Consider the following 12,256-nt stretch of genomic DNA (forward strand, 5'->3'; position numbering starts at 1 on the left):
ATTTATGTGTTGCTATTAGCGTTAAAATTCTAGATAGTTGTCAATACTACCAGCACTTAGAAGTGAGTTCTACTGGCATAGTACATAGTGCAAAGATTAACAAATTAATCTAGAAACCATTGACGCAATACACAGCGGTTGTATTAATAAGTACATCTGGATTGATAAGCTTCTTGAAAACTAGATCATTAACATATTACGAATAACTATCCTTAAATCCTTAAGATAAATAAAATTGCGTTTAATAACGAACTGTAAAAGAAAGAGAAAAAAAAAAAACATGTAAAAGTAATCATCAATACACTTTGAAACATTTGTCCAAATTATATTTACAGATGGATTGTTGACTGTGTGATTAATGGTTACAAAAATACAAAGCCTAACATGTGTTATTAACAAACTTTACAACCTAAGATTGTTTATACTTAAGCAAATTATACAAAGTTACTGTTTAGGGTGTTTATAATACTGATGAAAATAAAATTTGTTCGCGTCAAAATATAGCTTTCTTGTGTATATTTAAACGTTCGTGCAAGATATAGGAAAGCATGAAAAATCTATTTCGTAAGAATCAGTAGCAATAGCGGCCATTTTTATTACAGTCCCATAAGGAAAACAGCTTTTTCGCTCTTATTACAATACCAATGTTATATCAAAAGAGGTTAGCTAGAGAAAGTATCCAAAAGTACGTAATTTCTACCTTCGTACTAAGTTTCACTTGAATCTGATGGATTTCGATACTTTTGTGTTCTCAAACTAGGAGCTTTGTACAGTATTATTAAATTTCCTGCGCTGGATGATTTTTGGTATTAATTAATGACATCGGAAGTTCTATCATGACGATGATTCTAATTTATTATTTTATATATATATATATATATATATATATATATATATATATATATACACAGTATTCATAACATTGGCATTTGCATTATGCAACACAATATGGTCCTTTGATTGGTTTCTTGAAAATTGTTGAAATGCTTTTGTCTGAGTTAAGGAAAAGATGTTCAATAAAAAACGTGGATTATAGTGATACCAAAGTTCTCGGGTGTAGGTAAAATGCACGTCTGTTATCAATAAAGGTCAGGTGGTATCGCACGTTATCAGCCAGCAAGGTAGCGCGAGAAGTGAGACGAGAGCCAGAGCGATGCAGTCTACCGGTGTGAGCGGGGAGGACGGAGTGAGTGCCGAGAGGACGGCCGACAGCACCATGGGCGGGTACGTGTCAGTCCGAGGTCAGCCCAGTGAGGTCAAGCCGCTCCTGAGACAAGGATCAGGAGAGGGCTCCCCTAAGTCATCTTTGAGGAAGGCTTCGTCGGGGGACTTCAGGAAGCAGGTGAAGAGGCAGGTGTCTTTCCAAGACGACGATGTCTTTTACCATGAGTCCGGAGGTGAGTGCAATTTGATATCTTCTCTTTGGTGACGGATTTTTTATAAAACTTATTTAACACGCATAGGTAAAATGGATCTGGGAAAACCCAATGGTACTGCCGATAATTTCTTTCTTCGTTTAGTGAAGTAGGATAAAACAATAGTAGTGTTCATCACTAGAGGCAAAAGTGGTTATTTAGGGGCGCAATCGTGTTTTACGAAAGCGAAGCCGTGTGGTGAACAACGGTTTATATCATACGGGAAACAAAATTAAAACACACGTTTTATTTATTTTGTTTCATGTGATAAACTCAATATAACAATACTGCCAAGTTTGTATATAAAAACAATTGTGTGTTTACTTCTACTGAAAAATGTTTTAGGTTAGCTCACTGAAAAACTTAAATTGTTCGCCTGCTATTTTTTTAGATCTCCGTTATAAGGTGACGAAAAACAATCATTTACTGGGACTAACTTAAAATAGCTTTGATTTATGCAGTATGATGAAAACAATAAATATTTTCCTCTTATTTTTAATATTTGCAATAGATTTTATGAGCAACTTTATTTAGCGTCTGATTGTTTGTGATTCATCAGAGAAGTATAACTCATTTTGGTAAAAGCGTGTAAATTGACATGGTTGTTTTCCTAATCGAAATATAAACTTGGGCATAACAAATGAATTGGATTTCCAAAGTCTTTAATAGTCTTGAAATATAATTGAACAAATCTATGAAAACTTTAAATAAAACAGTTACTCATAAACTTAAACTAGTTTTCTTTCTATATGCAACCAATAATTATATACTTCTTACATAGAGAAATAAATATTTAATTATATTGTGAGTAAGGCAAGTCGCAATAACTTTAACGATGAAATAAAAACTTTTTTACGAAGCTGAATATATTTATATTTTCTTTTCACCCTCCAAACAGCTGTAAACGAGTTAGTAACATGAATAGGTAACTCGTCATTTGGATAAACGTACGTATATATACGTTGTGAACAATCCCATTTTAATAAACGTGCTCAATAAAAATGTTGTGTTAAAGTTGAGGGTAAGGATTTCCGAAAATTTCTTGACTTTGCTAGCGTGAAGATTAAAAATTTGTATCTTCATAAAATAAATGATTCACTACTAAACTGCGTCAAATTGTTTCTAGACTGTATGACTATAAATAATTTTATTGGACTTAACCTTGAAGAAATGTTTTCAAGAACAACAAATTATTACGTAAACTCATGTAATAGTTTTTTATGACCTGCTTCATTATTTATGTTGTAGCTCACCATTTTTGAAGGGAGGCTATTTCAGCCCAAAATGTGTCTTAAAATCTAAGTGATTGGCCTAAGTAAATCGAACGAAACGAAAAGCATAGAGAAATATCATTACACTTTCCATCCAAGAGTATTTAAAAGACGTAGTCGCAGCTACCACTTAGAAATCGATTCGTTACAAGTGTGTATTTATCATTACACGATAAGATACCGACTACGTTGGAGGTTGTATTCATAGTGTACGATAAACTTGGCAACTGGCGTTATCTTTGTTCATACTCGGTATCAAGGTTTGTTTATTTGTACAAACAAAACATCTTTAGCCTACGCGGGAAAATTGAATTTGCATACTACAAAACCATATTTCAATATGGCTTTGAAATGTTGTGTCCTCCACACAATACTGTGGGTAGAATATTTCCTTTTTTGAAGTTAAACATTTAAACATCAGTATAAATTATCCTTTACTGCAATATTTATTTAAAAAGTTTCTCCTTACTCCTTTTAAATAGAAATACAGATACTTATATTTATGTAGCTGTATGATCCTCTGAAAATGAATTTGATACTGTCCAAAATACGTATTCTTAAAGCCAACGAAATGGAATGATTAAACACTCTGTATTAAATCTTCTATCCAACTCGAAGTTTGAAACTAATATATTAGTAAAATAGTTATAAATTTGGACATTAATTTAAATCTAGAACTATGCATGGTGTGTTTGATTAATAGACTTGTAATATGATCTGCATTTTCTAAACATAGCGTATTTAATATTCAAAATAGAAGAGGTCGATTAACCGACCTCACGTACCTGCTTGGTTAAATCTATTTAATTATAAAGATTTTAGAGAGATATGGAATCAATACCATATGCTAAGAGTAAAATGCAGAAATAAGGTGTAAAATTGGCCGTATGTTTTGATGTGTAATTTATTAAATTCGATTCACTTTTATTGTATTTATTGCTAATTTTGAGCTAAGTAGTCGGAATAAATTAATTAGAGTTCAAATATTATTTACGACGAGCAGTCGTACTGAGCAAACGGTACCTTCCTGTGATCTGTAAGCGGCAGATGGAACTATAGCTACAGTTCTAGTAGCAGAGTAATAATGTGGAGCAGGGAGTTATATAATTTTCCTATGATTAGAAAATAGTAACAACGGAAATCGATTTCTTACAACCATACGTGTCCGTACAAAATTATTGTTGTATTAGTCGTTGGTTACTTTTTGTGTGAAGCAATATGAATAATTTATGTAAATATATTTAAATGTGAAAATATCTCACAGTCGTCATCCCTGATTTCATATCCCATGTTTTGTTTTATCTCTAGCCTAATTTCTCCTTCCTCAATAAGAAGCATATGAGAGCGCAATAAAAATCGAAGTAATCAAGTACTATTTAATTTTTTTTATCTGAATGAGACACAACTAATAATGATTTTAAATAACGAAATTTAGACAACTCTAGAAAAATGTAGAGTCTTTAGATTGATGGTAACTGCTAGTTATATAATTCTGTACGGTTTACCAAAACTTTTTTGGGGATTGTACTGTTTATGGTAGGAAAAGATTAAAACTGTGTTGCAAATGGGATCATTTTGTAGTTTTGCTCTCACAGCCCATTTAGTGTACATTGTAACTTTATTTTCACGGAGCACTGAAAGCAAAAAAAATTGAAGGAAATTCCATTTATGACAAAAAACGTTCTACATACTAAGCACTAATCATATTATTACAATTTTATTCATGTAATTACAAGAATTTGGTATTAGTTGTAATATTAGTTAATTAATACATAATAATTGATGTTAATTTCATGAAATAGTAGATGAGCTGAGTATTTACTAAGGGCATTCGTTCCTAAGAAATACCTGGATCGTTATTTATGCTGGTTTTTGTGGAGGTTGGATAGAGAGTATAAAAAATATGACATAATAATCATTTCCTCAAATTATATTTTTTACAGTTAGGTGTACTTAAATGTAACCTCCAGACACTTGAATAGTTACAAGTATATAACTGTCAAATAACTAGATAAAAATACCGAAAGTGGCACTTTATAGACCTGTATTGGTTTGTTGACACTGTGTTAACTTTTATCTACGTGATTGGTGGTTTACTTTATTTGTCATGCTAAAGAAAATATTATCTAGAAATGTGATAATTTCATATTTTTAATATTTTTGATACCCTCTAATTTCAATTTCCACCAACAACCTACCTGACGTCGTTCCCAATTTCTTTAATAGGGGAAATTTTTCTATCGAGTTCAAGGAAAACCAGTTTTTGTGTTAAAAATGCAAATTGGCTCTCGGCTCTTAGACTAAAAAACTATTTTTATATTGTTAAATTAACACAAAATCTGTATTTACTACTGTCCTGTACGGTGCTGCTGTACAGTAGTGAGCTTTCTAAACACGTCGATTAGTTGCTATGTAGAGAGCTAGTGACACCTTCCGTGCTCAAGCTCAGATTGTTCAGATATAATCTATGTTAAAGAATAATTTAAAATCAACGAAGCAAGCAATGTTTATAACAATCTAAAGAAGAATCGTTCCTACCGTGAACCAGTACCCAAAGATACACATCCTTTGTATGACCCAGTTCCATACTTGCTATAGCAATTAATAAGTTCATATATTTAAGATAAAAAATATCAGTAATCTTTTAGCTTTATTTTAATGAAATTTGGATTCTTTTGTAATTTTATACATCAAGTGTTAAATAATTTGACCCCAACTTTAACCTATATGGTTGAAGTTTAGAAATTTGATTGTATTTTATATTATAATCATAAGTATACTTTAAAATTATTAGTTAATTTATTTAATTTTTTTATTTTAACTAATTAGTTATATACTTTTGGCAATAAAACATAATTGTATTTGAAGTGAACTAAGCCAGTATCGGTAATTTCATGACATTATTTCTACACGACACTTTGATTCTTTAAAATTATTAATTAATTTATTTACTTTTTAAATTTTAACTAATTAGTTATTTACTTTTGGTATGGAAATATATAATTGGATTTGAAGTGAAATGAGCTAGTTTCGGTAGTTCAATTACATTATTTCTACACGACACTTTTAGTTGTAATTGCATTGTTATTCTGATCAATAACCAAAATAAGACAATTCCAATATATTATTCTTTTACATTAGACGAGAAGAAGAAAGAAGATAGAGTGAGCTAGCTCAATTGCTCAATTTTTAAACTCTACTGTTTGGAAAGTGGCTCAACTCCCAACTGTGTAATTTCTGATTAGCAGGTCCGGATCCATGTCTCCGCAGATTGTGAAATGATGCTAAAATTTGAAATACAAACAAATGTTAACAAGAAATTGATACTGACGAGACCGATAAAAAATATCGCAGTTCTTCAGAAATCCTCTTGGAGTAGTGTGGGAATGGTTTCGATTGGGAGCAACGCTTAGGCCGGTGTACTTTTTAGTAGGCGAAAATCTTATTGGACTGGTTGGATTAGCATATTTCTCATCGTTAAAATTACCCTCAGTCTACCTGAGTAGATACAGGAATACATTCCATTCACATTTGACCAATAACTGAATGACGGTTTCTACCTTAAATTCTATCTAAAATTTTAAATTCACATTTTTGACAGGTTTGAGCATTCTTTCAACTCCCTTACGCTATTACTATCATAATAAACATGACACTAAGACAATATCGATGTATAAATTAACTTTTCTCACCATCTCAAATCTTATCATCTAGAGATGTTTAAAACAATAGCACCGTCCGAAAACTTCACCCTTACTCGTGCCTTATCGATAAAACAGTAAAGAAACGAATTTTATTGTTTATCTGTCTTCACAGAACATCAAACACGTGCCTTCAGGGAAATACACACAATTTATTTAGTGCTGTTCCATTAATTTACATAGGAATTTGAAACTTTTAACCACTCAAACTTCCGTTATAATGAGAATGTGGAAATTTGTGATATGTTTCTTATGTACAATGGGAAATATTGGTTAATTAATTATTAACTTGTTCCAGTATTAAGAGCGGTTAACTACGTGCATAAATCGTTCATATTGTAGCCAAACGATGATATGTGTATGATAAATATTATGTTTGACAAGTGCAATCGAAATGTTGACCATCATATATTATAATCTATTTTATGTTAGATACACGTGCATTCACTGTACCATAACTAATAGTTAAGCATCATGCTGCGATGAGTTAATAAGCTTATCTTCTAAATCTGCCCAGATTACATACTATCAGATAAGCTTATTAGAAGCAAAAGAAACTTATACATGGTTTTAATTAATATCCAGAACTAAACAGCTTAAATATAATTTGAAAGTTGCTCAGATAATATTATTAATAGTATAGTGTGTAATAGAATAGACACGTTTATTCATAGGAATCTGTTAAATTATACTTTTCTTTACATCTGAATATAAATAAAACATCAAAATGACACGTTTGAAAAATATAGTGTTATGAACAAATATTATAACACTATAAATATGATATGGAAATATTATCCTCCATATCATGAACAACACATACACAACTTCTTGAATTAATGATGTGTGACTATCAGCTCACGTTTCATCCGTGATTACAGGAAGTGCTGATATAGTTGAGTCTAATGTTTCAATTGTCGTTGGATGTTCCATTCCAAACTTATTTAATAAAGCTCGTATTTAGTGTTGTTTTTGAAGATTTGGGAAAGAATTTACGGTATATACATAAAAGAGTTCTGTGCTTGTTTAATCTCGGGAACTTTAAATATTTCATAGCTAAAAACTATAAGGAACGGGAGTTTTAAAAATGTAAACTGTGAAATTTATAAAAAACTCCTAGTCACCATGTTGACTTATATCTTATATAAGTAACCAACTTATTATAATCCTTAGGTTCATTGTTTGTGTTTAGGGAAAGCCATAAATGAAGAGTTGAATTCAAAACCGGGTTAAGTAAAAAAAAGTTGTTTTAACCTGAAATACGTGCTATTTTACCGGCGCACATTCTGTGGAAAACGCTCTATGACATAAAATATCAGGAAGTAGTTTTTAAAAATACGCAAGATATTGTGCGTGCTTATGATCAGCGAGCCTTGCAATGAAAAGTGGGCTATGTGCCAGAAACAAACAAACCCAGCTAATAAGAGCCGGATATGTTTACAAAAGCAATACTCATTTACAGGAGTGATTGTGATTGTGAGTTTTAGATTATTGTAATATTTACTTTGTTTTATTTTACTAATTCTACACAGATCTAATGATTAGTGCAGTGATTAGAACATGTGGTTAAAGACATTAGACCTGGCAGAAAAAGGCGAAATAAAGGTGAAGGTTTGCTGGAAAGATGAGTGAAGAAAAGGAGCCGTGGGAAGGCATACACTGAGACTAATGGGATCTTCGGAGAAGAAAAAATACCACCATCTTACTGAGTCGGTTTGTACAACATTTAATAGTTTTCTTTTAAGCATTTATAGATATGATTGATACCACAGTCCCTTTTGTATTTTCACCGGGACAGTTCTCGTCTAATTATTTGAGATTGTAGGCGCTAACTAGGATATTGGTGGGTTAGCATACCCTTAAAATTGTAACTATACCATTTAATTTAAGGAGTAATATCTCTTTTACATTAGGACCATTGTTGCAATATTTATTTGTGTAAAGTCAACGTCAAAAAAACACATATTTAATGGATATTCTTGTTGTTATCCCTATAAACAGAAGGCGCAAGTCAGGCACCTAGAAGAAAGTAGAAAACAAGCTTCTAATTGTTAACTTTGATAAAGCATCTTTTCTTAAAGTATTTTTACTAACAAAAAGGCGGATGATAACTCTGGTAAAAGCCAAAAAGTAGCTAATGTTACTTACATAGAAAAAATAGAAAATTAAAAAGCGTAGGAAATATTCAGAAAAAAGAAGAGAAGAGGATGTTTGGCCATACAAATTGGCTTTCTAAGAGAGAAAAGCCCATTACCAGTAGGACAGGATTCAAATGGGGACAAATAGTTCTCTGGATGTTCCTTGTAGGCACCGAAATACTACATTCGGTACATCAGAAATTTTAGTGGTTGGTCACTCGTATCTGAGTTGTGATCGTGATTTTGCACTGATCGAAAAGAAAAAATCAGAAGTCAAAGTTGTGAATCATCTTTGGATTTAGAATCGCGGTAGCTTGCTAGAGACCAAAATCTATTTACTACAATGGTTATGGAACCTAATATTTGTTGACTTTGCAAAAAGCGTGTAAAGTTAATTGAATACCAAACATCTCGAAATATCAAAGGCTCAGTCGCTTTGTGTGTCTGAACACCACCCCCGACTGGTACAAGTGAAAACAACATTCAATTAAGCTGAAAGTTTTTACCTTATTAAGGTATTTTTAGATGGTACCTTAGAAAATGTTTATAAATGGTCTACAACCTCTGTCTCGTATACGTTTTTGGTGGAAAAAGGAATGGCTTATAAATACTGCTTCGATATATTAAAAATAAAAATAGGGGTTTTTATAAATACATTTTAGGACTATAGGTAAAAAATGTTAGGTTAATAAATAATACTTTCTTTTTTAATCTTTGCATTGCAATAAAGTTGTTTTCATTTTGTTACAATTAAAACCATTGTAGAGACAACTGCAATAATATGATTTACTGCATACTATGACATAGCTCGTTTAAAACAAATCGTTTGTTGCACATAGCCCTTATCTCAGGTTTCATTTGTATATAGCTCTTTCATTTTTACACCTTCTTTTGTAATGCCAATGGATAAGACAGTTAGATTTTGAAACATTCTGAATATATGTTTTGATTTGTATTTGACAAATATAAATGTTCATACTTGTAAAACTAAATTTATGTAACCTATTCAAATAAACCCAATCGTCTCAAAAGTAACTTTGTGTTGCTTAGCCCGGTTTTCATTTCAACTATTCAAATACTCTTTACGCTTTACATTTTCTGCAAGGAAGCCGTTGATAAATTATTATAGATTTTGAGATGGTTACAGGTTTCTAAAAGCGCAATTTTTCGTTTGTTTCCTCCCGCAGTACTCGTCTTTTAAGTAAATCGCTTGCGTCTTATAAGTACCCTCTAACTAGTATTTTCCACTAAAGTTTCCAGCAAACCTGTACTCAGACCTGTTTTTTTTTTCGAAAATTCTACCGGGGCCCCGCAACACGTCTATTTGAAGGGAAGCGTGTCGACGGACAGACTCGCGGCCGAGGGATGTGACAGGGCCCTTTTGAATATATTTTCCGTGGCCCGTCAAATCTGAGTACGGCCCTGTTTCCAGAATTAATTCTATTTTTGTTCTAATTAATTGTAGTTTTGTGTTCCTTACTTATGTTATATTGATCCCTTATACTTCAGTAGTTACTTATACTCGTGTAGTTACTTTACTCCCTGTAGTTACTTAATAACAACTTTCTGGAATCTAGTATTATAGGTTTGTGTATTTTCTACCTGTTTTGACAAAAATTGTAACATATCGCTAATATGGTCATAATGTCATAAACCTTAGTAATCAGCTTATAAAGCTTTGTCCCTGTTTTATAAAGGTACTACTGGTGAAGAGTAAAGAACTACAGCAACCATAATTTCCAATGGAGTTTATCAGTTCACCCTTAATTAGAAGAAGAGACTGAAATATTCGACCTCCCATAAGATAGGAATAGAAAAAATAACCAAATGACACGGAAAAAAGAGATTTATTATTAAGATACTATGTCTAACAACTGTTTATATTTACATATTTCCAAGTATCATGACTGAATTTTTCTTACTTACGTATCTGTATGAATTGTACGTGTTAATGTTTTTACTTGACAGTTGACAGCTTTTCATTGTAAATACAACATTGTACCTCTATTATCCATGTTCTAATAAGGTCGACTAGGATATTAATCTCTTTTTCGGGCAGTTTCTGCAAAATAATACCTCATTCATTACTATATTATTAAGTGCTAATAACAATCAGAAACTAAGATTTCAGTTACTTCTGTTGCTTAGTTTCCTTCTTTGTATGCCTCAAATAACATTACATAACTATTCTATTTTATCTTGAACAGTGAAAATGAATGACTCATTCTTTTTGTTTGATACATAACGGGCCTTGTAAGAATGTTCTATACATCTGAATAGAAGTATTTAAAACAATGAACAACAATGAACAACGGTACGGTACGGTATTCGTCATGTCTTCTACAATACCGTACTATATTCGTCACATCATAGTAATCGTTCTTTGTATGTAATTTTCATAGGCTATCAAATAAATATCTTTTTATTAGCCTGACGTTATAAATGAAACATTTCTGGACAAGGGTTTCAGACCAGCCTCAAAAACGCAAAAATATAAAAGCAAAATAAAAACATTTCATACCTATTTAGATTATAAGGGTCAAAATCACAAAATGGGATAATTTTAACAAAACTTTGTTAAATAAAAAAGTTAAAGATAATATTTTCAACTTTGTTGTATATAAACCTTAAACAATGTACTTACTTACCTTCATCACAGCAGAGCTCATTTTCAGGTTAGTTTTATTTTATACATTTTTTCGTGTATTATAAACATCTAAATCATATCATCAATAATTCAGTAAACTTATTCTAATTTTTACTAGTTTTCACACACAAAACAATTTACCGTGGCTTCTTCCTTTTAAATAAAAAACTTTTACAATTGTAACCAATAAAGTGTAGACTAGCTTAGAAGTTAGATCCATTACATATTTAGGAATCCATGATAGTCTAAGGCACCAAATTGTTATTAAGTTCACTAAATCTTTTATTGTGTAACGTCATAGTAGAACAATGCTTTTAAATTGAGTAGACAAAATTGTAAGGATTGAATCACATCAGAATTAATTAATTTCTTCATTTGATTTTATAATTTGCGCTAGTGGTATATTTTATCAGTATCATTACAAGTATAACACTAGATGTTAGACAAGTATATTAAGATTTCAAGATAACAATAAGTTACATCACTACTAAACCTTCCATACTCTGAAGAAGAATGTTAGTGGCAAGGCTTTGATCGATTATGCTATGACTAGTTTAGGGCTATGATTCATGGCGAGGACCAGGTTTATTAGTGGGCGTTAGTGGATGGGGAGTGCATGGCCATCTGCGCCTCTCCACATCTCTATATCTGCAGTGTGGTAATGTTGGATACTATTAAATTTGTGAGAGCCAAGTTTATGAGGTGGGTGTTAGTGGTTAGGGGAACAGTGGTGGGAACATACCTATCTGCATCTCTCCACATCTCTATATCTGCAGGGTGGTAATGATGGATACTATTAAATTTGTGAGAGCCAAGTTTATGAGGTGGGTGTTAGTGGTTAGGGGAACAGTGGTGGGAACATGCCTATCTGCATCTCTCCACATCTCTATATCTGCAGGGTGGTAATGTTGGATACTATTAAATTTGTGAGAGCCAAGTTTATGAGGTGGGTGTTAGTGGTTAGGGGAACAGTGGTGGGAACATGCCTATCTGCATCTCTCCACATCTCTATATCAGCAGGGTGGTAATGTTGGTTACTATTTATAAATAGTACTATATCATAAAAAAAAACACTGGTTAAGCA

General features: G+C 31.9%; 1 protein-coding gene across 1 annotated transcript in view; it reads left to right on the top strand.

Annotated features, from left to right (window-relative positions):
* The first annotated feature begins 1,145 nt into the window (after nucleotides 1-1,145).
* Nucleotides 1,146-12,256, top strand: part of LOC124364794 (probable 3',5'-cyclic phosphodiesterase pde-5) — a 343,288-nt gene continuing 332,177 nt past the window's right edge. Inside the window, 1 exon segment of the mRNA XM_046820555.1 lies at nucleotides 1,146-1,397. Coding sequence (XP_046676511.1) covers nucleotides 1,154-1,397 — 244 coding nt within the window. The 5' untranslated portion in view covers nucleotides 1,146-1,153.

This window comes from Homalodisca vitripennis, chromosome 1 (assembly GCF_021130785.1).
Source record: "Homalodisca vitripennis isolate AUS2020 chromosome 1, UT_GWSS_2.1, whole genome shotgun sequence".
Classification (NCBI taxonomy): domain Eukaryota; kingdom Metazoa; phylum Arthropoda; class Insecta; order Hemiptera; family Cicadellidae; genus Homalodisca; species Homalodisca vitripennis.